This window comes from Lepidothrix coronata, unplaced genomic scaffold (assembly GCF_001604755.1).
Source record: "Lepidothrix coronata isolate B3197 unplaced genomic scaffold, Lepidothrix_coronata-1.0 Scaffold37, whole genome shotgun sequence".
Lineage (NCBI taxonomy): Eukaryota > Metazoa > Chordata > Aves > Passeriformes > Pipridae > Lepidothrix > Lepidothrix coronata.
Window position 1 is genome coordinate 264,704 of NW_016690217.1, and position 27,327 is coordinate 292,030.

The 27,327-nt window shown below is 43.5% G+C and overlaps 1 protein-coding gene and 1 long non-coding RNA gene across 5 annotated transcripts; one reads left to right on the forward strand and one right to left on the reverse strand.

Moving 5' to 3' along the window:
* TMEM246 (transmembrane protein 246) lies at nt 1–20,318 on the forward strand. Of its 4 annotated transcripts, XM_017812682.1 has the most exons (3): nt 3–128; nt 8,017–8,074; nt 18,144–20,318. In XM_017812682.1, the coding sequence occupies exon 3, from the start codon at nt 18,273–18,275 to the stop codon at nt 19,458–19,460; it is 1,188 nt and encodes a 395-aa protein (XP_017668171.1). In that variant the 5' UTR covers nt 3–128; nt 8,017–8,074; nt 18,144–18,272; the 3' UTR covers nt 19,461–20,318. The 4 variants fall into 4 exon arrangements, with proteins under 4 accessions (XP_017668172.1, XP_017668171.1, XP_017668170.1 ...); XM_017812683.1 differs by lacking the exon at nt 8,017–8,074 and having other exon boundaries at nt 1–128; XM_017812681.1 differs by lacking the exons at nt 3–128; nt 8,017–8,074 and adding an exon at nt 9,497–9,623.
* LOC108496187 lies at nt 10,254–27,125 on the reverse strand. The gene is made up of 6 exons (XR_001874376.1): nt 26,504–27,125; nt 25,823–26,007; nt 24,981–25,084; nt 21,924–23,371; nt 20,353–20,474; nt 10,254–12,213 (listed from the first exon to the last, which is right to left on the reverse strand). It is a non-coding gene; the product is annotated as an uncharacterized LOC108496187 (long non-coding RNA).
* Nucleotides 27,126–27,327: the final 202 nt, after the last annotated feature.

Below are 27,327 nucleotides of genomic sequence, written 5' to 3' on the forward strand. Positions count from 1 at the left end.
CGACGCCCATGCCCGTACCCGCACCTAAGATGGCGGGAGCGGGTGGTGCCGCCCCGGTCGTGTGAAGGGCCGCCTCCCATACCCGCCCTCGCGTGGGTGTGCCCTGCTGACACCCTGTGTTCCCCGAGGTGCGTTAAAAGTGTGCTATGTGAATTTCTGAATGTTGGCGAAGCATTCTGTGTCAGCAGTACCGTAGCCAGCGGGACTAGGAAAGCGATTCTCCCCTCTGTAGTGGTCACCGGCCAGGCCGCAGTTCAAGTGCTGTGTCCAGTTCTTGTCTCCTCAATTCAGGAAGGACACTGAGATGCTGGAGCGTGTCTAGCGAAGGGAAAGAGAACTGGAGAAGGGTCTGGAGCACAAGTCTGGTGAGGAGCAGCTGAGGGAGCTGCAGGGGCTCAGCCTGGAGAAAAGGAGGCTCAGGGGAGACCTTACTCCTTACAACTCCTTGAAGGGAGGGTGTAGCCAGGCGGGGCTTGGTCTCTTTTCCCAGTAACAAGTTATCGTACAAGAGGAAACGGCCTCTAGTTGTACCAGGGGAGGGTTAAGTTGGACATTAGTAGGAATTTCTTCACAGAAAGGGTGATTAGACATTGGAATGGGCTGCCCAGGGAGGTGGTGGAGTAACTGTCCCTGGAGGTGTTTAAGGAAACACTGAACATGGCACTCAGTTCCATGGTGTCGCTGACGTGGTGTTGGGTCAAAGGGGTCAATCTCAGAGGTCTTTTCCAACTTAATGATTTTGTGAAGCTGTGAAAATCTATCTGTGTGAAATACAAGCACCACGCAGGCCCAGCTCCAGCTAAGATTGAGCTAGTAGATAATGTAAGTCTAAAGTGAAATTTTAATGGTTTAGGTTTAGAATCTTCATCTCTGCACATCTTTGTATAATGGCCAGTGTGAGAGCAGCTGGGACAGGGAAGTTGACCAGCTTGGTTGAAATCTGTATTTGCAGAGAACTTGTGTCATTAAAAAAAACTGACATAACAGCACTGGAAAGGTGAGTACCTTGGGGATTTCTTAAGAGATTGAATTCAGTCCTCCCCTAGTTAAAAAATAAAAACCACAACAAACAACAAAACATTTGCTAATGCATTTCCCACCAACAGCATTTCCTTGCAGCTGGAGAGCCCTTGACTGAGTAAGAAATAGTTGGTAAGTGATAGATTCTCAGTTCAGCCAGTTCTTCACCACAGTGTTAGAAACCAAAAGAGCTTTTATGTTGCATCAAATGTACTCCAAATGAAGTCTTAGAGTCAGCATAGCCTTCAGTTCTTGTGTTTTCCCTTCCCTTGCTTTATACTTGTTTTTTCTCCCTTCTATGTATTTTTCTCTCAGATGTGGATCCCATGAAAATTTAGTCCTCTCAGCAAAGCTGTAACTGAAATGGGGGTGACCACAACCTTTTATTTAATTTCATGCTTGTGTCTTTTATCTCTGTGCACCTTGGCATTTCCTCCACAGGGAAAGAAAACTCATTTCCTGCAAAGCACTCTTACTCTTGTACATTCTGTCCCATATCTGTCTTAATGACCCACCATGCTTTAGATAAGCATTCAAACTAATCTTTGAGTTGCCCTTCTATACACTGCATATTACATACCTTAGTGTTTGAGACTGCCCTAAAATGGGACTTAAAAGGGAAAGTTTTAGCAGCAGCTGGATCATAGCGCTATAAAAGAAATGGCTGTGCTTCAGAGTGCCCATGTAGTTTCCCACACAGCCTGCAAACTCGAGACTGAGACCCTTGTTCCCCTCCAGTACAAGGAATGTGCTGTTTCCCTTAGAGCTGTTTGTAGATTAACAGTCACTTCCTTGTGAATTGTTATGCAGAGGCAACTCAGCAGACGAGGGAAAAAATATAAGCAAAGCAAAATATGAATGCTAAGGAGAGAAGGAGAGGGATTAATGATACTTGTATTAATACTTGAGATACTTTTGTGGAGCAACTAGGAGAGCAAAGCAATCTAATGTCAGTGAAGAGGAACTGCAGCAATTTGCAATTACTTGGAGTATCCTAGGAATATGACAGGTAGGGTTGCTTTTTTTCCTGAAACTGGCAGGTTCAACCAGAGTCCTTCACTTGCAATTGCTATAAGAGAGAGTTAAGCAGTCATTCAAAATTACAGCTAGTTATGAATTCAAATGATGGAAGCAGAGTATTTCCTGGAATGAAAGTGCGCTTGTTTTTAGCATAATCAGAGGAAAACACCAAAGACCCAGAGATGAACTGAGTAAATAAAATTGTGTAGGGAACAGCCTACAAATGAGACAATTTTGAGCTTGTAGTGTTAGTGTGCTCAGGCTGTGACCACAGAAGTACACTCACATTGATTCTCCTTGTGTAAACAAGACTCGCACAGCCTTTTGACCAGGGTTGTACTAAGCATCACTCATTACCTATTCCAAATCTCTGTTCCAAATCAAAAGGACATTAAAAAACTCAAATATTGTCTCTTCCTCACGTTATCAGACTAGTAGAATATGCTAAAGTTTGTTATGAAAGCCCAACACTGGCATGAGACACACCCTCTTCAGTAAAGCAGGATGTTGAGACACAGTGCTGTGAACTGTTTGCATATTACCCAGATGTGCCTGCAGGTATGCAGTTAAATTTAGAAGTCTGGCACACCCAGGATGGTACCTGAAGTGATCTTTCATCCAGCAGCACTGTGCTGCTTCCAAGAGGAAAGGCCACGTGGGAGATAGTGTGGATAGCTGATCTCACTAAAGTCTGTTAGTGAACCTGAGATCATGGCTAGCAGAAGGCTGTGCCCTGTGGGTAGAGAGAAATCCTCTCTTTTGCCAGAAGGTTTGTGTGCCTGAAGTCTGCTGAGGAACTATCAGAACACAAATTCCTCCTAAAGATGGGACCAGAAGAGCTTTGGCCCATCGGCTCCAGATGCTGTCAGTGGCAGATTAAGAAGGAGATTGCAGGTTGCACACACAAGGAAAGAGGTTGGACAAATGGACCCAAGGACCTGTGGAATGAAAGGCGGGGGGTGCTGTGCTAGGTACATATTTATTAGGGACAACAGTAGAACTGTATTTAATAACATCAGGGTACTTTATTTAATCATATCCACCCAATGCAATGGGTACATCAGGTCACGCAGAAATGTGTCACTTTACAACATCCTTGATTTAGCCAACAATTGCTAAATTTCAGGATGTTACAATTTTCTTGAGAGACAGGCTGACTGAAGAAAATGAGCACACATAAAACTGTAGCCAATGCACTTTAACTGAGTTCTTGCTTTACTGTAGAAAGAAATTGCACTCCTTTTTTTTTTAATTAAAATTAGTTAATTATTGCTTACCAGTTCGTCCTACTGTACCATACTAGGATGCTTATGACACACATCTAGGAAGAGAGACGCAGATCATATTTTGCCCAGGTGCAGGAAAGAAATTCCATTGTCCCCTGACCAGAACTGGTTTGGACAGACATGTTTAAATTGCCTATATATTCTGCACAGAAATTCTCACTTTTTCGTCATGTTATTTCACTAGCTGTCTTCCTCCTGTAGAGAAATACTTAATGCTTTAAGCTAAATGGAGAATATAGATATGAATTGAAAAGATGACTAAGTGGGTTTATTTTATGGAAAAAATGAAGTCTGTAAAACAAACCTTACCTACTGCCCCTTCCCATTTGTTAATGGGATGGCACTCCCATACTTTTTCCAAATACGAGCTCTGCTCATGATCTAACTATACAGTTAAAGCAGTACCTTAAGTAAGGTCAGTAAGTCATAAATACAATCTCCTGTAAAAAGCCAAAGGCTGTTTGCTGCACCACACACAATGGAAGTGCTGAAGAACCAGACAGCCTGGAGGCACAAAGCAGTACTGGAAGCAGCTCAGTTAAAACACAAGAAGGAGAGGAGGGAAAGAGGGGAAGGGAGGTGCTCTCTCTTGACACCCAGAACATCCTGGCAGGCAATCCAATAAAAAGAAGGAATTAAATATAGTCACTGAGAAACCCAGACTGAGAAGTCTCAACTGCCTTGCTGCCTCACTGCCCAGTTGCCATAATGATCGTGAGAGATAAAAAATCCAGGAAATGGAGCCCAGGCTCTACTGTTTTCTTTCTTTCTTTCTGTTTTTTTTTTTTTTTTCTCTTCTGAGCACCATACCATCCTAATTTACTGTCTGTGCACAGAGGATTTCTGTGTGCAACTGGTCCTAGAAACAGTGCTATGAGGAGTTTCCTGAAAATGAGCCCATGTCTGCTATCCATAGTTATTTAATTGCAGTAGATCCACTTAAATTTTATAGAGATACTCTTCAGAAATTTCTTACTGTTGCATTACGAGACCAGAGAAAGAAAATGAGCTTTGTCTAAAATTATTAATTACTCATCAGCAGTGAAAATTACAGAATTTGCAAAATAAATTCTAGAGAAATCACTTGCATCTTTATACTAGCCAGCGTAGCTCTTGTAATTATAGCAGGTTATCCTTCTAGATCATGGACTAGTCACACACTTTTATGTCTTTCTTCAGGTAAGGCCAGTGCCCCTAGTTGGCCTCCCAGGACTTGTCTAAACGTAGACATTCCAAAAAAATGTAACCTGGAGGAATTAAAACTATGAACTAAGAGTGAACTATTTTAGTCTCTGTTCTACCATTATGTGGAATGAGAAAAGGTTAATAAAACACTAGCTAAACTGAATTAAAACCTCTTAAATTTCAAATAGCACTGCCCCTTAGGGATTTGAAGTAGTTTTAAAATAATCATAATTTGATACAATTTTCCTGAGAGTCTTTGTGTAGTTATAACCTTGTATGAGTGGTACTTAGACTTTCCAGCTAGACAGGCCATTTCTCTCATGCAGTTATCAGACCTTTAGTTCCAGAAGTGCTCACCTAAAATTTGCAGTGAATGAGAGCAGAGAAATTACTAACTCTCTGTGCCTCTCACACAGGCAGAGAATTTGTTTGTGAAATGTGCCCAGTGACCATACAAAATAATTTTACTACATTCTGAAAGGGAAAACTAAAAGCATTCCTGCAGTCTCTGGGGGTCAATTCCTTCTGACTCTCAGCTTGGAAATTTTCTGGTTTGCCTCTTCACCCCATTTTCTTTTTTTGCAGCAGTATCTTTTTTTTAGCAAAAAGTCTGTTCCAGACCAGCCTTCTATGTTGCAGAACAGAGCAAGTAACTGAGAGCCAATGTATTTTAAGAGATATTTTGAAGAGCCCCTGGACTCTGAGTCTAAATGACAATGTTTGTCCCTCTCTTTGAAATACTCTGCAGTCTGCAAGAGTCAGAATGTTGGAGCAAGACGGGAAGGAAGTTGGATCCCCAGAGCATATGCAACTACACTGACCAAGATACATTCATTTCTCTGTCATCACAGTTGAGTCTTTCTGAAATTCCATCATCATTTAACACATCACCATGTTGGCTCACACTAGTATTTTTTTAGCCCTACCTAATCATTTGATCAGAGAAGCAAAGGAAGCATAGAAAAGCTTTGTGTGTGTGCCCAGTACTCTCTAAAGTGAACTAGACTACAGTAAGTGTTTCTGTCATCTTCAGATGTGTGCAGTGTGGGTAGAAAAGGTTACAGGAATAGTAATAATTTATCTGCAAGATGAATTAGTTATTAGAATACTCCTGAAAAGTCTTGGATGCAGTTGTATATCAGAGACTCTACAGAGGGAAGGCCTGGGAAACACATGAACAGTGCTTAGTCCTGAAGAAATAACCAAATGCACAGACCAGGATGAAAAGGAGATCATAATATTTTAGCCTTTTTAGAGAACATTAACTTACCCTAGACAGCTAAGCCAGCATGAGTCCATCCCCACTGGAGCTGTGTTTCCTTTAACTACTGTTGTCTAAAGTTAAACACAATAGCCTTGACATATAAGATCATAATGTCTCCAGTGAACAGCAAAGGACTTTGAACACTTTTTGTCCCCAGTGACCAATACTGAGTCTGAAAGAAAAAAAGATAAAGCCACTTTGTGTAATTTATCATCAGTATTGTATTTCTATTCAAAACACAGATTAGAAATGTCTCCTGCTTCTTAAAGAAACAGAATATAAGCAGGAAATATTTATTGATTTACTGGGAGGGGAGAGGTTTCCTCCTATAAAACCTTAGTAAGGAAAGAAAAGTATTTTAAAATTTAGCTTTTGAAATGAACAGCAGATACCTATAAGAACAACATATCTATTGTGCAGCTGACAGTACAGGAATAACCAAGTAATTTTTATCATCTGGTATCTGTACATAAAGGAATAGTACTGTCACTAGAGAACTTCTCCGAGTGTTTGTGGAGGAGGCACAGCCTTTACAGGTTATGTGCATACTGGTACAACAAGTTATGCTAAACGCATTATTCCTTCCTCCTGCTAGAATGCAGTCACTTTGGATTTTTACCTAAGGAGATCAGGCTTGCAAAACGTTTTGGTTTTTTCTACTTCTCTTCTTTTTTTCCTTCTTTCTGTCTTTTGACAGATTCCTTCCTGCCCCTAATAAATGTTGAACACACTTCTCAAATTTCATTGCAACTGGCTGAAGGAAGCAAGTCTCAAACAAGTTTGCTGCCATGTCCTTCATGCAGCCTCTTGCAGAGCAGAGAGGTGAACATCTCCATCCTTCTGGGTGCAAGCCTTCAGCTCACTCCGAACAGGAAGCTTTTGTTTGATTTGCTGGCTGGATAATCAGAACATGCAGCTCAAAGTCAGCTGGAGTGTGCACACCCTCATGCCCTGGCCTCGTGGTGAAAACATGAAGCAGTAGAACTACTGTGTGGGAGGAAAGCTAAGGAATCAGGAGCGGGCAAGGAACATGAGACAGGAGTAAGGATATTTTGACAGTGATGCACAGGGCACAAATATCTCAACTCCATAAGAAATGAGGCTTCTCAGTTCAGCAGCCCCCAAGACTGTGAATTTCTGCTGTGCCTGCACATTGTGCAAGTATCTAAATATCACCTGCCTAGCTGGTCCTGCCTCTCACACTCCTGTTTATGAAAAGCAGGAGCTATACTTGATCTCAGGCAAAGCACAACAAAATATTATCCCCATTCCCTTGCACAAATGCTCAGTGCCATCAAGGCTGTCAGAGTGGATAGCAAAGGGGAAAGGTGCTTTGGCAACAGAAAATACTCAAATCTGAACAGCTGGGCTGAACCTTCACTACTTGGATAAATCCTCACCACAAGATTTTTTTTCTGGTTATAGTTTTTAAGTCCTATCCTATTATTGTACAGGCTGAATAATTTCATAAGTTACTACTTTTCTGAGCATTTCAGGTTGCAGTTGGGTTACTGCACAAGCAGTCTTGTCCCCACATGTTAATCTCTGCTTTCCCTCCCTGCTATGCTGACATAGTCATATGGTGTGGGGAGCTGATGAGATAAAGTGACTTGGCCAAGAAATAATCCACAATAAGATTGTTTTTTCAGCCAGATCTGTCTTCCTTATGCTCATGCATAGCAGGAGACAGCACCATGATAAGAATGGAGTAGTCAGGAATGACAGGCTTCCACTGTTGTTCTGTGCCACAGCCCTCAGATCACTTGAGGCTCTTCCCACTCAGTCTTTTGGGTCCAACAGAAGCTGTTTTAAAGAACTAATGTTTAAGGATGAAAGTCAAGTGTTCCCTGAAGAGTGTGCAAGTGACTAAAGTGAGAGCAGGGAAGCCTGTACAGAAATCACACAAAAAATTACACAAAATTTCAATTACTTAACTGTTTATTCCCAAAGAAGAGGCACTCTGGCCCATTCTTTTTCATTTATTATCCCAAATTGTTCTGCTGGCTGAAACACCATCTGAAATGTAGTACTGGGTGCAATGGGACATGTTTCTGCTGATGTTGCTCAATAGTCACTTTCCCATTTGCTCACTGACACAAAAGTGGAAAAAATATTTTTTTTCCTCACAAATTCTGCAACTCTAATCCTGGGAGGAACATAGTAATGGACCTCTTAGGAATGTATGCTCTCTGTCCCACCTCTAGTACTTTCATACACCCTTCTTTCTCTGTTCTGTTTTAGGATTTGTTGTTTTTCCAATGCATCAACTTTTGAAGGCATGAGAGTATTTAAGTGGAAGGTAAAGTATGAATCACTGTCATTAAAAACAGAAAAAGAGGCAGAGGTAGCAAAGAAGGATTTTGGAAAGCAAATCACCTGAGAAACTGTGAATTCTTCTACTGTCTTGCCTCATTATTTTCAGAGAAAACATCCAAGTAAACTGGGGGACCTTTTCCTAGGAAGTCACTATAGGAACCCAACTGTGATGCTCGATTGCGTTATTATGAGCATTACTGTTCCTCTGTTTTCCCCCCTCTTCTTCCACATTGTTTCTGCAAGAAGTCTTAGCTGTGAGATGGCTTTTGCCAGTACTAAAAATAAGGATCACAGTCATGGACATCTGAGGTCCTTTGTTCATCATGCTAATTAGAAAGGATGATAGAAATTGCTATGCTAAAATTAAAAACATACCTCATGCTGGAAACTTCTGATTACAGAACTGGGCACTAGCAAAATTCTAGCTGTGCTAGAATTGTGTTTTACTGAAACAACCTAAGGGATCTTTTTTCTTGGTGGTTGGTTTTTGTTTTTTTTCTCTTTTCCCCACAGATTTTTCTTAGACCTACAAGAGGTCAGAGCCCAAATACATGGACTTGCTTTTTCTGGAGCTGCAGGCACAAAACTATGGAGTTTTTATAATGAAAGACAGAAAACTTTATGTGAGGCATATTTCAGGTGACTGTAGTTAATTAGGTATTACGGTCACAGGGCTCAAAAGTGTGTGTAGAACAGGGAAGTGGAACATGGAGAGGAGAAGGACAGGGTGGGGAGGGGAATAAACACGTCAGTGGCAGTTTTGGATCAGTTTGGTAAAATGTTTGAATCCTGAACAGCCTGACATAAATTTTGGTGTAGCTAACGAGCCTCCTCGCTTGACCTATGAGGAAGTTACGGACTGAGACGGTGAAAGTTTCGTGTTTCCACCTGTGACGCTTGACACGCACATAAAGAACCAGCCGGTGACTCCTAACATTGACTTTCCACTCGAGCTTGTGAGGTCCCGGTGATCTTCCCCGCCCCACAGTGAGGCAGGAGGTCCAGAGCATCTACCAGGTCCCGGCTGGGGAGGGCGATGCGGGTGCCGGCGGGGACACTCGGCAGAGGGGACAGAGGTTGACACCTGGCAGAGATTACTCCTGGTTGGGGACGGGCTGCAGGTGCTGCGCTGCCCATTCGGGAGTCCCGCCGATGGCTTTGGAGCATTCGGGGACCGCCGAGCAGGAATGAGCAGCTCCGGCTGCGCTGCCGTCTCCACCCTGGGCATCCTCCCGGGGCTTGGGCAACTCGCCTTTTGCTCCTGAACCTGCATTCACTGGGCCAGTCCCGTCCCCGGTTTTCGGTAACCCCCTGCGGCCATCTCCCCTTCCCCTCCTTTAAGCGTCCCTGTGCCGGCGGAGTCACATGTTTGGTCTTTGATGCCTTTAATCCCACCCTCACCGCGCGAGAGGGAGGAGAGACATTCGCGGAAAAGCAGTGAGCCACAAACCCAGTGCCAAGATAGCGGCGGGAGCGGAGCTGCGAGCTGGAGGGAGGCGGGAGCGGCGATGCGGGGCTGCCCTGCGGATCGGGTAAATCTCCCCGGCAGGATCGGGCTGTCCTAGGGGTTTGGCTTTCAGGGGTAAAGGGGCAGCCGCACCGAGGCTGGGGGGAGCAGGGAAAGGGGGGGGCGGGCACGAAGTTGCCGGCTTACGAGCAGTGGGGAAGGGCGTGATCTGCGGGAACCGGCGGGGCTGGGCTGCAGTGGCTGCGGCACCGGAGCCAGCAGGGCAGGGAAAAGTGTCCAGTGATCGAGATCTGTTTGTGATTGCTCCGGGGATGTGACTGTACATGGTGATGAGCAGGAGGGCTGGTGGTCAGAGGCTGGCTGGGCCTAAATAAACGGCCCTTCCGTTAGGGAAGGTTGGTAGAACTCTTAAGGAAAGAGGAATAAACCCAGCCGGCTCCTGCTCCCTGCTTGGTGCCACTCAAACCCTCAGCCGAGGTAGAAGCGTGGCCAGAATTTCCCTGGTCAAAAGCCTGGGCAAGGGGGCTGAAGACGGGCACACTGAAGTGCCATGTGCGTGTCCTGCCTGGCAAGGAGGGCAGAGAGTGGAGGTGGGATCAGCTTTTCTTATCTACCGCCCTCTCCTCTTTGACCATCACCACTGAGGTAACTGCTATTAATCCCAGTGCTTTAAGGGTCACCTTGTGCTGCCTGGCAGCTCTCCCGAAGGGAATGAGGAGCACCTAAGAAACCTGATGGTGGAAGTCACTGACATTTAAAATCAAAGGCTGTTTAGGAAATTTGCAGGTGCTGATGGTGCAGCAAAACATGAAACTATACCCATGTACACTGCAGATTCATAGGCTGGCTTGCTCTCGTACAGTCACTGAGAAAGTCATTTCATAGAGGTACATCAGGTTCAGCAACCAATCGCAAGCACAAAAGCCAGGATAAACACCCTCCTGTACATGGGAAATCTGCTGCTTGCTTGTCTGTCCAACAAGGGCAACACTAATTATACCACAGATTATTTATCAGCTACTGCATTTATCACATCTTCCTCCCTTGGGACTCAAGCAGATCACCAGTATCCCAGAGAACCAGGGTATCCCATTTACCAAGCCTTATGCAGGATAAATAGTCTGTTTCATACATTGCAGGGGGAGGGGAGGAAGACTGTGTATTCATCAGGCATAGGTGGTGAATACAGAGGAAAAGTCGGTAGATTAACATTTAGCGGAGAGTGTCTCTTAAAAGAGGAATGTTTTTTGTCAATATGACTAAACATTTTTTCTTTCAGACAAAGGTTAGAGTCAATATTCTCGTTGTTGCCTGGTACAGTTTTGCATTTTGATTGTTACGTGGACCTGTCCCAAGTGGAAACTTACAGCCTTATTATCAAAGGCCTTTGCTCACAAAGCATTTCCTTATTACTGTGCTTTATTCTTTACAGTCATAAATGAACAACAGTAAAGGTGCCACATCTTTTGTGTTAGCAGCCATCACCACATCTATTTCATCTTCCCCTTTCCCCCATTTATACACCCACAGCTCTACTGTTGTAGGTGAATTTTTAAGGGAAGTCATCATTGTGGGGATAATAAAAGGGTTTTATTAATGATTAGATGATAGTCAAATGGTAATTAATCAATTATTTAATGATAATGAAATGATAAATGATTAAGCAGTAATTGAATGATAATTTAATCACAGTTTAACAATGATTTAACAATAATAAAAAGCTCTAATTAAATGGTAATTGAACAATGATGTAGTTGATGATTTCAACAATTATTTAAATAATGATTATACTTTGCTATGTATTCCACTTCTAAAGCTATAGCCGGACATATAAATGTCACTAACATACAATACAGTTTTAGGCTTAATGCAAAATGTTCTTACCCCATTATAGATATCAGATGCCAGGTAAGGGGGTCTCTGGTCCTCAGGAAGTAACCTTGAGCTATGTCCCTGCTCACAGGGAGATCACCACCATGCCATACAGGAGAGCTCCCTGGGCTCACAGGGGCTACAGGTATCTACAGCCTGCAGTGACTGACTTGTAGTCACCCCAGTTTGGTGTTCATGCAGGAGTGCAGCTGTAAGCAGTTTTAGTTTTGTCTAGTCCCCACTCAGGCTGGTACTGTTTGCTCTTGATAAGACATGAATTCCTGAGAGAACAGGGCCTAGCACAGTCACAGAGCAGGTAATTTTGGAAGGGCCCACAGTGGGTCATCCAGTCCAAACTCACTGTTGCAGGGTCATCCCAGAGAACATTGCACAGGATTGTGTCCAGACAGTTCTGAAATATCTCCAGTGAGGGAGACTCTCCAGTCTCTCCAGGAAACCTGTTCCAGTGCACTGTCACTTACAAGAAGTTCTTCCTTAGATTTTGATGGATCTTCTGGGCATCAGCTTCTACCTGTTGCCTCTTGTCCCCTTGCTGGGCACCCCAGAGCAGAGCCTGGTCCATCCTCTGACCCCTCCCTGCAGACACTGACAGACACTGATGTGGTCCCCTCTCAGCCATCTCTTCTTAACACTGAGCAGGCCCAGCTCCCTCAGCCTTTCCTCATAAGAGAAATCTCCAGTCTCTTAATCATCTTCTGGAGCACAGGTAGTTTTTTCACTAGTCTTTCCAGTCAACGGGAAGGGGGTTTGAAAATGCCAACCTGTTGAATTTGGCAAATCATTAAATGGTTACAGGACTGGTGCCACAGCCAGGGGTTCAGCTTAGACTGTAGGACTCGCTTTGAGAAACCCAGTCTGCTGAGGTCTGCTGGGGTCCCCAGCAGGGAGGGGAAGAGCATCTTTGGCAACAGGCTTGCCAAGTTGGTGAGGGCTTTAATTTAAAGTTGCTGGGGGAGGAGAACCTCAACCCATCCCAATCCTATCAGTTTAAAGCCAAGCTTGCAAGAGATGCCCAGAATGGGATCACAGGTAAGCAGGAAAGCTCCTGAGTGGCAGCACAAAGGAATTCCAGGCACTCCAGCCAGTCCTTGGCCTTCATCAGAGCCCAACTCAACTGCCTCTGCACAAAGATATGGGCAACGGACAAGGGGAGTTAGAGACTTACACTCACCTGCAGGGCTGTGATCTTACTGGCAAAGTGGTGGGATGGCTCGTGACACTGCAGTGTTGGAATGGAAGGACACAGGCTCTTTAGGAAGGGGAGGTGGGAAAATGAGGAGTGCGGGGTCATGCCCTGTGTCAATGACCAGCTGTGCCTGGGGATGGATGAGGAGCTGACCAAAGGTGATGAATTAGGAATAAGGGAGAGCAGGGACGGGTGAATTTATTAGGTTCTGTTCCAGGCCACCCTACCAGGAAGACTGAGTGGACAAGGCCCTCTGTAGACTATAGAATGCCAATTTTTCATGACAGGAAAACCAGGCTGATATGCTACATGAGAAAAACAGATTCCCTCCTATCTTTTATATTCTTCAGCTGAGGATCCACTAAGGCACCAATTGCCTCTTGTGTTTGTGTGCAGTATGCCCTGCAGCATGCAGGGGCCCTAGTTTTATTCTAGCAAAAGGCTATGACACAAGGAGTTAAATGCAAATTATCTATATCATCTCTGATGAGTCAATGCACATTTAGCTCTGAGATTCTAAGAGCAGACAGCAAAAGGTAGAAAGCTGATACCATTATTAGCAGCAATATTGTTTAAGATAATTTTTGGTTTTTTGTTTTTGTTTTTTTTAATAGAGTCTTACATTTTATACTACAGCAAACATTTAAAATTTTGTAGACCTTCATGAAAAAACACAGCAGCTTTTAGACATCTTTTATCAAATTCCCTAACATACCCTTTTTTTTACCTCTGGCACAAAAGAAAAATGTAACTCCAGACAGATATGGATTGCGTAATTAATTTTAAAACCACATAAACCTTTGCGTCATCTTCTAAAAGACAGCTCCTCACAAACCTTAAGTCTATCTGTTTAGCTATTATCTTGCAGAACTCTCTTCACCAGGCTGCTTTCCATTCCCACTTGATCTGATCTACTTTACTGACTGGTAGCAACACAGAAGAACATTGCACTGCAGGCAGGCTGCCAGGTAAAAGTCAGCAGCTGTTGAGAATGGGCTCCCTGAAGGTTTATATGGCAGAGGAAAATTAATATACATGAGAAGCAAGATGGAAATTGGGGAAATAGTTGTAATTAATATATATCCAGTTCATAGCCTCTTTCACTGGTGGCATAGTTTTATCCTGTTAGTTCAAATGAAATGAAGAAAGTATCATCCAGCTGCCACATCCACATACCTCGTTTCTTAGTTCAGTAGCCACTAAAATAGAATCAAAAAACAACAGCTGATCTCTTACCACTAAGGTCCTGCTGATTGTTTTTAAAGCACAGCTCCTTTTGTTTTCTAGGGAGCCCAACTCCCAGTTTGGCATCTGAATGTAATGGTCAGATCTGTAGGTGCTTGGCTTCTACTGGACACTGCTGTCGTCAAGGCAGGCCTGACACATTGCAGAAATATTGTCTGGCACCTGACCTACTAAAAGCTGTCAGAAAACAAGGGGAATTGCAGATGAGAAAAGCTGGCCATCTGGCCCAATAATAGGGATCAGCTCATGGTAGGGACTTCAGGTTTCAGAATTCGAGGATATCTGTGCACCACATTCAGCTGTCAGCATGCATATAGGGAACAGGAGGAGGTCTGTGTGGCTCTTTGTGAAGACTGCATCAGTCTCCTCAGATTCAAGCAAGATTGTCACAGCAAGACAAAGGCCCTGTCTCTGCCAGAGGGAGTTAATGAGTAGAGATCTGGGTCCTGAGCTTGCAGCTGGTCCGTGTGATCTTAGGCTGGGGCACAGAAGTGTTTTCCACACAAAGGTTTCAACTTGAGATGCTGCTATAGGATCAATACACAATTGAAAACTACAGCTCGTATGAACACCTTTACTTCTGCCACTGCTGTGGCTCAGGTGGGGACTGTGACTGCCAAACTTTCTGTGATATTTTCCATGCCTTTGTTTCTCACAGAGACAACCCCGTAGCTTCTGACCCCACAACTTCATTCAGCTGTTTCTGTGGTAGGAAAGGAACATCTTTTCCCATTGACACTGAGAAGTGTAGATAGGTGAAAAGGAATAATTTAATATTGTAATTGTAAAGGAATAGTTGTGTCCTTGTCTCATGGAGCAGGGAGTAGAAGGCATTATGAGGATCTAAGAAAAGGAACAAGCAACTTCTGTAGCTTTATATCACCACAACTTCTAGATATGTTTAAGCAATGGCTCAGCTCTACACAGAACGTGTATAAAGCTGATCTCCACTGCAAGTATTTATATGTTTGCAAAGTAATCACTACTCAGGTTTAATATAGTGGGATTTCTTAAAGCACTATAAAATCCAATTCTGATTCTTGATTTTCCCCTCAAACTTCATTTTTTTCTGTCTGAAATGCCTTAAAGAAAAATAAGATTTTTTTTCCCCCCCCTAGAAAGGGAAGAAGATGAAAATGTCAGAACCATCCTAAAGGATAGAAAACAGCCTGAACAGAAATTCTGATTCAAATCCTGTGGATAAGATCAAACTTCACCTCTGCAGAAGTAGGACATTTTTTATCTATATGGGAATTCTCAAGTTCCCAGTCTCACAGACAGAACGTGGGAAGGAGGTCAGTGTCTTCCCTCTTTTCGAGATCCTTCAGCTTGGTTTTTGCATGAATTGCAAAAATTTGACCGGATTTAATATGCTCCTGACCATTTTTAACCTCTGTGGTTATTTCACTGCCCAGGGAAAACAGCCTTTTCTTCTACACTGAGAGTGTGGCAGTCAGTGTGACTGCAAACAGCCCAGGCAGCAGAGGAAGACTGAAAGAGTTCCAGAAGTGTGTGTGTGTGTGATTGTTGTTTTCCTTGAGGCTCTCTGAGTTGCAGAACCGGGATAAGAGTTCTGAGATCCTGAGTTCAGTTACTGATGAGGTGAAGCCAGGGTTAAATCATAAATTCTTGTGACTGTGGCTGGCTTCCAGTCCCCTTTTCCAGGGGCAGCTACTTCCTTGTGTGAAGCAGGAGATACCTCCAGAGATGGTGATGCTCCCCTGCACCATCTCACCCACCCTGTCCCGAGCCAGGAGCTGGGACACCAGCAGATGGAGTCCCAGCACCACTTTCCCAACAGGAAGGGTGGGTGGAGAAGGGACTGTTGGGCTTCAGACTCTGTGTGAGTCCCCCTGCAGGGGCCTGGGAGTCACCTCCAGGTGATCCTCACCCTTAAAAAACACGAGCTGCAGAAGAGCAGGACCTCAGGTGAAAATCTGTTTGATTCATCTCATGAGGCTGCAGCTCCTCCAGTTCTGCTGGCCACCAGGGAAGACAGGACACCCCTTCTTCCCTCTTCAGTAGAAGATGGTATGAGGGAAGGAGGCCTCCTTGAGTGATTTCGCTTAGAAGGAACCTTAAAGACCAGCTAGTTCTAAGCCCTCCAGTGAGGGATGCCACTCACTAGACCAGGTTGCTCAGAGAATTATTAATTAAAAAATGCTCAAAGAATTATTAATGTATATTCATATATTCAGTGTATATCCCAAGAGCTCACTGCTGTCTCACAGTTTTTTTATCTCAGATCTTTGGCATAGCTGGCAGGTGGAAAGTAAACTTCTTTACTTACGAGAACTAAACTACCTTCTAGCTTTTCTTCATCTCCTTTTCCCACTGTGGTCCTCACTTTCACATTTGGAGTCTGTCTCAGATACAGTGCCCACAGTGATGCTCATATCAAGAGGAGACTTAGCAGTACGCCAGTGTGAGTTGTAGAATATGATTCTGCATTTGTGTGTTTCCTTAATGCTTGTGACAGGTTAGCTGGAAAGCCCAGGACTTTGGATGAATAAATGGATTTAAATGCCAGGTCTTTGCATCTGATAGATTTCAGGTCTTCATGTCCTGAATCCTCATGACTTGGATTTCACAGCTGAAAGGCAGCCATCGCCTTTAAGGCCTTTACGAGGTCCACTGGTACAATGCAATGCAGTGTCTGTGAAACAGGATCGTTTCACAATTGTTTCAAAAAGAAAAAAAAGCTATATGGGTGCAGATTCTCATGCATCAACATGTAAATTTGTTATTCCTATTTAATTACTCTAAATCTTTTCTTGAATCATAAGAGAGCACAACACTGACACTGCAGTCTATTTAAGGATGCCTGTTCTCTATCAAATATTTGGAATAACTCCTGTATATTTTCCATTAATCTTGTTAAAAGGCCTTTCATAGAATGTTGTCACATTCCCATATGGCAATAGGAAGAGGTTCTCTGAATCATAAAACCAGCAAATCTGTGACTACAGTAATGAAGGCAGTTTTGAAGTTCCCCCAGTCAGATCCTGATCTGTCTCCTCCAAGTCATTTCTTGTACAAGATCTGTTTTTCTGAGACAGAAGAGAAAAGCCATGATTTCTTTCTACCCACCCAACATTGCTTAAGCTCCTTCAGATGACAGTGCAGAGAACAAAGAGTAACATTTTGGTCTAGGAGCACCACTTGATGATCAGAACTTGCTGAAGGCAGAAGGTAAAAGTCGGAGAAGACCCAGTGCACTCCGTCAGCTCGGTGTGGGGGTATGGATAACTCAGTTCAGAAGGAGAGGGAATAGGAAATTAAAGGGAGAATGAAACAGCAGATTAAAAAGGGAGATTAGTGGCACAACAGAATTTATCTGAACAGCCTGATTACCCTGATTTTGTGTAAGCTTCTGACAGCCAGGCTGTGAGGTGTTCATGGCAGCCAGAGAAGCAGAACAGAAAAGCCAAATGTGGCAAACTCTAACTTTTGCAAAGGTGGATGTTTATTTAAAGTGTGTATCTGTACAAAAAATTTATATGAATGTTTCAGTTTTAAATAAGAGGCATATACTTTTAAATAGCAAACTTTTAAATAAGAAATATGACTCAGTGGCTCAATTGCAACATCTTGCTGTGCCTGTGTATTTCACAGGGTGTAGCAAGGAGGAGACATCTGAAGGAGACAGACAGGCACACAGGCACACACATTACACTTAGCATGTACATGGGCCCTTGGTGAAGTAAATTGGTGTCTTTGTTATCTGGCTTCACACTCCAGGGAGGAAAGTGAAAAAGCAGGCGCTTGTAAGTGTGTGAGCAACAGAAGGGAAGCATGTGTCATTCCAGAGATGTAGAAGTTTGTCTCTCAAATACATGCTAGGCTAAGACACAAGGGGTTTGGCTGTGGTTCTTGGCTGTAACACAAATCTTACTGTGTCACTGTGACCAGAAAGTGGTATCTAAGTTCTCTGCCTTTAACAGGAAAGGATTTCCACACATCCTCCATTCACATTGTCTGTTGTTACGTGTTTGAAGCACAGTAACAAACACAACAAAGTCCTATCGAGCTAAGTTGGTATGAGCTCCTACATGATGAAAAGGCCTTAGGGGCACTTTGCTGGAAACTAAGTTTGGCTCATCTATCCTAAACCTTCCAGGACTATTCTGTGATGCCCCCCCCCACCACAAGGGACTCCTAAAGGGCTGCGTATTTTGGCTTACTCAGTGACTAACCCCCTGCTTTCCATTTTCTCTGTCAGTTCCTATTTCAGTAACCATCATTTTTCTTCCTTTCTAGGCTTGGACAACTTGTGCAGATTTGGCAGCCACTGCCCCAGTGATATCTTGCTATCCAGGGAGGAGCATGCACTGGAACTGAAGGATTGAGGGATGAACAGCACAGGAGTGCCCTCCTTCTGCAGCAGTTATGTTACACCAAGCCTGGCAGCTCTGTGGGAGGTGGTGCCGGTGGTCCAGCTCTGTTGTCCATCTTATCATGCTGACTGTGATGACGTTCGGGGTGGTTGCCCCTTTGATTTGCCACCGGCTCCTCCACTCCTATTTCTATTTGCGGCGCTGGCACCTGAACCCCATGAGCCAGGAGTTCCTGGAGCACAACCAGCAGGAGGGACAGGATGCCCTCCATTACTTTGAGAAGATGCAGATACCAAATGCCTCTGAGGCCTCTGGCAGTGATGCCTTCCAGCCCTTGCTGCTGATCACCATTATCACTGTGCAGAGGCGGTATGATTTCCACTATGTCCTGCAAGTGGCCTCCCGCTTCCACCGCCTCCTCCAGGAATGTGGTGCACGCTGCCGGAGCCACCGCGTGCTCCTCTGCAACGTGGAGTCAGACCCCAGTAGCCATCAGGATGTCACATTGCTGAGCAGCTTCTTTCCTATGGTCAGTCGTGACAGAACTGGAGAGAACCCTGACCCCAGAGTGAACCAGTTTGAGAAGGAGAAGCAGGACTATGTCTTCTGCCTTGAGCAGTCCCTGTTATCATACAACCCACAGTACATCCTTGTAGTGGAAGATGATGCTGTGCCAGAGAAGGAGATATTCTCTGTCCTGCAGCACCTCTTCTTGGCCCGGTTTTCCAAACCGTATCTCAGAGATGCTCTTTACTTCAAGCTCTACCATCCTGAGCGGCTCCAGCACTACTTCAACCCAGAGCCCATGAGGATCCTGGAGTGGTTGGGCCTGGGCATGTTGCTGGGGCCGGTGCTGAGCTGTGTGTACTCATGGGCACTGGGGCGGCCCAGCCCCAGCTGGCTGCTCGTGCTGTTCTTTGCTCTGTACAGCATGGCCCTGTCGGAGCTGGTGGGGCGGCACTACCTGCTGGAGCTGCGCCGCCTGCACCCCGCGCTCTACAACGTGGTGCCAGTCACCGAGTGCTGCACCCCAGCTATGCTCTTCCCGGCTCCCTCTGCCCGGCGTGCCTTAGGTTACCTGCAGGGGCTGCACTGCCGGCAGGGATTTGCTAAGGACACTGCCCTCTACTCCCTGCTGTGGGCCAAGGGGGAGAACGCCTATGTGGTGGAACCCAATCTGGTCCGGCATGTGGGAATGTATTCCAGCCTCCGGCTGAACAGCAGCCCAAAGCTGCTGTGATCTGTGCATGCCTTTCCAGACACAAAAGCCAGGGAACTTGCCACCAGGCAGAAGGGGAAGTGTGCAAACTGGGATATTGTGCTGCTTGCACCGGGCTTCCTGTGCCTCCAAATGGACAAAGAATAACTCTCTTTAACAAAAAACAAAACACAAAGGTCCTTAAAAAAATCAGCTTATATACATATAGACCCTATTTAATATATACCATGCACCACCTGGGAGGGGAGTGGATGATCCCAGGAGAAGGTGTGGGTTGCCCACTCTCCTTAACTGTTCTTGAAGGAAAGCTCTCACACCAACATGCACAGCTATCCTGCCCACTCTTCTGTACACTGATTACAAAATTTGCTTTAGGGCAACAGAAATGTGGGACAAAATGAATGTTTTAAATTTAAGCTAATGAGAAAGGGCAGGCCTTATTTCTTCATCCTTACTAAGGTCTGATCTCTGACCTCTGTCTGTTTCAAAGCTGTGGTTTTGAGCAGACCCTTCAAAAGCAGAGGTGGTTTACGGGAACTTCCCCGCAAATTCTGTCTGGATGCTTAAAATTTTATGAAGCCTCTATTAGTTACTGTTTCCCCCTGCAGATCCTATCTGCACCTCCACCCTTCCCATTCTTTTTGTTCAGACCAGAGGCTCTTAAAAATAAAGCCTCTGCTGCTCCATTAATTGTCAACTCTGAGGGTAGGAATAGGGAAACAGAATCACATCCATTGGTGTTGCACAGACGGGTCACAAATGCACATTTTTGTTGATACACAACAGATGTTAATACACATAACAGGATTGATTCCTGGGCTGGTTGGTTTCATCACTAGTTGTAGTGAATCTAGCTCATTAAAGGAGGTCTTATCAGTCACTGATTGAACTTAGGTATTCAAGATTAATTTACCTTGCCTTCCTACCAGCACAGAGGCAAAGGAAAGATTAGATCAGGTGCTGCTGTTGTGCAGGATCCTTGTTCATTTTGGAGCTGTAATTCCCATCTCGGCCTGAGTGGTGCATTCACTGCTCCTGGCAGGAAGCAAAACACCTGTTATCTGTTATCTCTTCACAAAGACAGGCACCAATAGCACAGTACATCAAGACACCACTCTAATAGTGACCCATTAACTTTGTGTGCCCTGGTTGTTAGGCCTTTGGATAGGTACTTTGTACCAGGGAGGTGGGCACAGTTAAATATAAAACCATGCAAGTGACAAAAGATCTCATACAGATTGAAAACAGGCAAAAACTGTGTATATCTAATGAAAAGCCCACCTTGGCTATAGTGGGCTTTGAATCAAATTCCACTTATATGTGGAATTTGGTTGAACTGCTTTTAAAACCTCATTCCTAGCTTTAGAGTGAACCACAGACAATATTTTTGTTGAGTTTACTTGTTTGGGGTTTTTTATTTTGGTGATGGAAGAGCTCTGCTTTGAATTTTCTTCTTGCAGGTCTCTCCTAGGTGATTTATGCCTTAACAGGTCTGCTTATAGGTGTGAAAGACTTAAAACTCCTGAGAAATGAAACCAAAGAAAATATCTGTCAGGACACTGTGGGTACCAGTTACACAACACAAACACATAGTGCAGGTTAGCACAGAAATGGCATCAGAGCAGTGCTTTGCTCTCCCAATAATCGGATGGAATACTTTTAGGACAGCTTTGGAAATCAGAGGTAAGTAAAAACTGCTGGTGGATTTCATGTCATTCCAAAGGCAAAGCACCTCTCCTGCCAGAGGACGCTGGAAAGATGGCACAGGCAAAATTCCCAGCTGCTGAAAACCCCGAGGATACCAAGGCAGATGGGCAAACCTCTTCTCAGGCTTTACGCAGGGTCAGGATGACAGGATTTGAGTGTTGTCGTGTATTTATTTCACGAAGTGCCTGCATATGCAATTGTTTCTGCATCTTCAGCTTTGAATGTTTCACTGCTGACACTCTTTTTCTCTTCACTCTTTTATACCTTTGTGCTATACAAATCCAGGACAGTGCCCTGTTTTTTTCATGAGGGCCTATTCATATTCATTCTTGCAAAGATCTCACAGTAATGTACAATAAATGGGTCAGGGAATGAAAAAAGAAGAGGGAAAAGAAACCAATTAACTATATACAGTTACTAAATATTTTCATATGGAGAAATTATTTATCCATTTGTCTCAAAAGTTATTTTCCTTGTTTGTCCGGTAGTACTTTGTCATCCCAAAAGTCCAGGGGAGGTCAATAATTTCACTGAGCCTCAGAGCTGAAAATTGAGAACACGAATTTGAGGCATCCCTTCTAAACAAGAAGACAATTTTCAGGTCATAAGAGATGAGAGAAGTTTACTGGGAGACCAAACAATATGCAGAGGGCCTGGGGCTTGAACTTGCAAGTGTGAGAGTTTCAGATAAACCAGTTGAGAACAAACTCCTTTGTGCAAGAAGCAGGTTAATTCTTTATAGCCTTCTGGAATGATTTTCTTAAGTGCACAACTCACCTTCACAACAGAGGCGCTGCTTTTACTGAGCCTGCTGGGAGCTGTTTCTGAGTTACTGGTACTTGGGCAGTGCCCACCCTGCCAGTGGGGCATCTCAGGCAAGGGCTCCATCTGGTGCTGCTGCCTTTGACCTATCACAGGTAGAGTGATTTTTGTTCCTCTTTTCTGTGCCACAAGTCAGAGAAGTGTACATCACCCTCAGAACAGAAAATGGGAGGTTACTGTGAATTCTTAATTCCTGTTGGATTTTGTTCTGCAGTTCAGGCAAAAAATGCAGTTTCAAACGCACAAAAGCCTTTTCCCTCTCTTTTCTACCAGGGGAGAGTGGGGCTGAGTTGCTGTATCACAGGCTATATAAGTTCAAGGCATAGCATTAGCTTTTTGAAATGTGGCCTTAAGATTTTGGTTTCATTCACTTTAAAACAGACTTTTTAAACAAACTGGTTTTTAACTGTTTTTTAAACAAACTGTCATTTTTCTTGGGTGTTGGTTTATTCCCAATAGTTTGGAGACTATTTTTGAACACAGCTACTACTGCTTGCACAAGAGGATTCTTTCTTGATGGGCCAGCAGCAGGACTCAAGGCTCTATTGTCCAAGACAAGTTATTAAATTAGACCAAGACTGCATTTGTTTCCAAGACATGTCCAACATAAGCATGATTCTGGCAGAACACAGGACATAAAATAACAGGTCTCTCTACTAGATTATAAGCTCAAGAGGATTTTCTAGCTGCATTGAGAGTCAGTGTCTTAGTGAGAAGACACTGCATTTGAAAAGAGAAGGGAAAAGCCTTCCTTCCAGAGGTGAGGAGCTGTGAATCACTAGATTGGGTATTTCAACAGCAATTTGTCTGGATGCAGGCTAATTTTTTTTCTTTTTTTTTTTTTAAATAGTTATTTACAAGCAAACTTTCAACAAAATAAACAACCTTTCTAGTAAAACTCTGTTGTCTGTTCTTTCTGTTTGTATTCCTGACTGACAGATCCATCTTTCCTTACCAAATTTGACAAAGAAAGATACTTCCATGTTCATGTGTCTGCACAGATGTAATAATTTTGATTCTACAGCCACAGAGGTTGAAAAGGACCTGTGAAGGTCCATGGTCCAATTCCACACTCAAAGCAGGTCTTATTAGAGCAGAGTCCTCTTGCTCTTCTCCAGTCAAGTACTGAGGGATTTTAGCAGGGACTTGAGATAAAATCGAGCTCTGAGAGCTGGAATTTAACCTTAGCTTACATTTGTATGGAGAGGGTACATATTGCACAAAATAAGAAAGGTAATTTTCTGTGGGAGACAGTTGTAGCTACAAAGGCATTGGTAGTTTCTCTCCCAAAGGCAGAGTTTTGTTTTGTGTTATTTCCACACCAGATTTGCAGACATCGTATCCAAATTCAGCAGATGGCAGGGCCCAACCTGTGGTTCTGAATAATCTTCAGTAAAACACATCTGCAAAAAATGTAGAGAGAATTAGGTACTCTATGGTCTGTGCTTTCTCACTACATGTGTCTCTGTGCTGAAGAAACTTCATTCCCTCAGAGTATCTGTGCTCCGGGAGAATCCACCCCATCAGCCACTTTATCCATGCACTTACAGGCCAAGCAACATCAGTGTCCCTTTCCACAACTTTGTTCTTCATGGCAAGCTATGAATGCCACTTTCACAGCTGTATAACAACAGTGATTTTTAAATGTTGATGATGAAAAATAAGACTTATATTTTATTGCCCTGTTACATAAACCTCTGGACAGCTGTGCTACCTTCTCTTTGAATTTCTGCCACGGTATCCAGTGTTCCTGTAGCAGTGCAGAAACCACATCTACCGTGGTCTTTTCAGCAGGCTGATTCACTCCAGACATCTGTTGGGGTTTGTGTTTTGCAAACTGTATGCGAATATTAACATGCAGCACCTGATTGTGCTTTTTTGGGGGGACTGTGTGCTGACTAGAGAAACAGGTAATAAACAGTTAAGTGTCTCCTTCTACAGAAGCTAGTTGTTTGCCTACTTACTTTTTCAGAAACAAAAGTCAACAGAAAAGCACAGAGACCAGTGTCATCACAGCACTTACCTTCATGTCCTGTTACAGGTGGTTTGCAAAGCCCTGAAATGTTGACTCAGGCAGCCCAATTTAAAGTTGTAACATGGTTTGCTATGCTCACTATTGAAATTATTACAAAGATTTGGGTTCTGATAACAGTGATGTTGTGTGCTTGCCTATTTTTCATTCCAAGTCATGATGTTCATTGCAGCCCAGCTTTAAGTCGCACAGAACGAAGAGCAAAGCAAACCCTCCCTTGTTCAGTCCCCTTGGTGGGCTCTGTGGGCATGATTCTGTTCTGCCCAACAACCCCATATGCCCATGATGTTCATGTCTGTGGAGCCAAAAATACAGGGGAATTTCTTTCGGAGGGGTTAAGCCAGGCTCTCCACATTGGGGGTGAAGGCTGTAGGCGAGTGGGGAAAACAAACTACTTAATAAACAATACCTCTGATTAGATAGGGATGAACAAGCTGGACTTTGAGATAGTTGAGCAAGACTGCAGAGTACAGAAAACAGGAAACATCCAGCACAGTGTGGAGAGGTGGGCAGGAGACAGACTCAGCTTGGATTAGACTTTAACCCCATCACGCAGGCAGCAGCCTCTCGGGGCCACAGAGCCAGGTGTTTTTCATGTGGATGCATATGATTCTTGGACATGCTTCCAACTCCCACTGTTTTTTTCCATTCCATTTCAATACCTTTTAAAGGTCTGACCACGTCCAAAAGTGTTGATAAGGTTAAATAGTATTTCATTTACAGAGGGAAGCTTTAAGCTTTTAATTTTTCTCTTGGTGACCATGTCATTTCTGAAATTGCTTCATCCATTTCTTTCATTGTTCTTTCTCAGGTATACTGCAGTTTGCCTCTCTTCACATTTGCCTATTATTTGTTTTTAAAATGCTAGTTAATTTGCGTAATTAAACACAAAAACAGTATCAGAATTATTCTTGTAGAACCAGACAAAAAAACCCACAATCTCCAACCTGGAAGAATATAAGCAATTCAAAACTTTTTACCTGTTGCCTTTAAACCAGACTTTCCGTTGATTTTAATGTACTTTATCCAGCAAGACTTCACTCAAAATTTCAGTGCAGAACTGGCAGATCCTTTGACAGCAAGGCTGGATGTAAAAAGGACAGCAATTAAATTAACTTCTACTATGAAAACTTGGTACTTGCACTGTCAAACTCCAGAAAGCAAACCAACAAATTAAGACCTAAGTAATAACCCAAGCCATCTGTGAATACAGTTTTTGGTATTCTTTAACATTTTAAATGCATACTTCTGTCAACTTTCGTATGGTGATTTCATATGGAAAAGTCAACACCAGCAAAATTTCCAAGCCATTCAAACAGAAAATACACTTATGTTCTGCCACAGTTGTGAGAGAAAATGCCAGACATTTGTGTTTTAACTTTAGCAGTCTCTTTTATACCTAACTACTATTTTCTGTTTCATGCTATAAAAGGCACAACAATGAACATTTAAGCTCTTACTAGTTATGCATCTTGTTTGCAGTGATGTTTCAAACACAAATTTGAACAAGCTGTAAGGTTTTTTATATTGCAAGACTGTTTATATCAGCTTTCTCATGAACACATAAGAAAGCTATAATCTGTGCAGAAACTCCTCAATCGCTGTATTTGGTTAGGTACGTGTATTTGAGGATGAGGAACCCCAGGGATGCATAGAAGACATGGTCCTTCCTCTGAAACTGAACTCCCACTGGCAACCCTGCAAACTGCAAAAGACAAACCCAAGGTACCACCACAATGGGTGGCAACAGAAACAGCAATGAATGCTACAAAATGTGTTTGTTTCACACTATTAAGGAGCCACTTTGTCACAAAGTGGTTACCTGGACCCCTCAACATTTGTCTGCATGGCATCTGCCTCTCTTTGCCTCTTGTTTTCTTGGTGTTCATGGCCACAAATCCAGTCTCTGTTCCCATAATGTCTGGGTATAGCCCCCTCTACTCACACCAGCAGACAGCCTCTGTCCAGCCACAGCCCTAGGGCTGCACCACCTTAGTCTGAAAAAGGCTTAAGCAGAAAAAGAAGCCATTAAAAAAATCAGTTGAGTCACTGGAAAGATGAGTGAACTGGCAATACTGAGTTTAATCATGAACTCCATGACACAGGCTTGCAACTTGGATAATACACCAATTTTTTTCACAGAATGATTATTGCAGGCAATGATTTGTACTTTTTATGGACCAGGTTAGTTGTTTGGTTAAATGCAAGTACGCTGCATTCCCCTCACGATGCAAGCTTATTCCTCTTATCATTTAAGGATACACAATACCACTATAACCTAATTTTTAGAGCTACAAATATTGTATGATTACTTATGATGAAAGTATGTACTCTTTTCCATTTTAATATCTCTGCAATTTCTAGTCACTGTCATGGGTCTGCATGCTAACAGGACCAGACCTTACAGTGACATCATCCAGCATAATTCCTCATTCCATGTTCTTGCCTGAAAAGGCTCCCATTCCTAAACTAAGTGGAAAAGTTAACCATCATGTCCACTCACCTTTTTATCTCCTCACTCCTCAAAATCTCTGCTAGGACCTGTAATCCTAGTGCTTGGAGTGCTGAGTGTTGGCTCAGAAGGTCTAGAAAGGCACATATCAGTAATTATCCACCTGGAAAAAAAATACATATACTTCTGAAAGAGATAAGAATGCAAAGTGGGCTGCAGGAGATTATCTAAAGTGGTTTCTAAATGTCAGACACTGATTTTTTTTCCAAGAAGACTCCCACAGATTTTCTCTAATAGGCTGTCAGACCATATCACAGATGACACTGGGAAAGAAACACTTCCAAGTACTTTCGTCCTGTGACAGTTTCTACCAAACCAGGAGCAACAGGACTGAAATTCTGATTTTTTTCTGTGGCCCAATATGACACCTCCTTGGTCTCAAGAGGGTCTTAGATACTGTATTTAATTAAAAATATTTTAATCTATATTGGATGCCTCTGTTGTGGTGGAGAAGCTTTAGTACATCATGGGGTTTATCTTTCTGCTAGGATGGGAGAAATGGAATGTAAAGTAAACACTGTGAAGTAGGGAAGGCTTTATGTGCATGTTATGTGGCACAGCATTCTTCAGCAAAAAAGTATGGATCAGGAAAGACAACATTAAAGAAAACAAAGGAACACAAGCACAAGACCTTCAGCTGGACTGCATTCTCAGCTTTTTTCACTTTATGCTGACTGTCATATAGTGCTACTGCTGGCAGCATGCAAGTTGCTGAGATTGCCTACAAGTCCAGTAAAGGCTAAAGGTGTCACTGCATGAGCCAAACAAACTGAGAAACTACGTCATTCCCCAGGCAAACACTGGGTCTTTGTGGT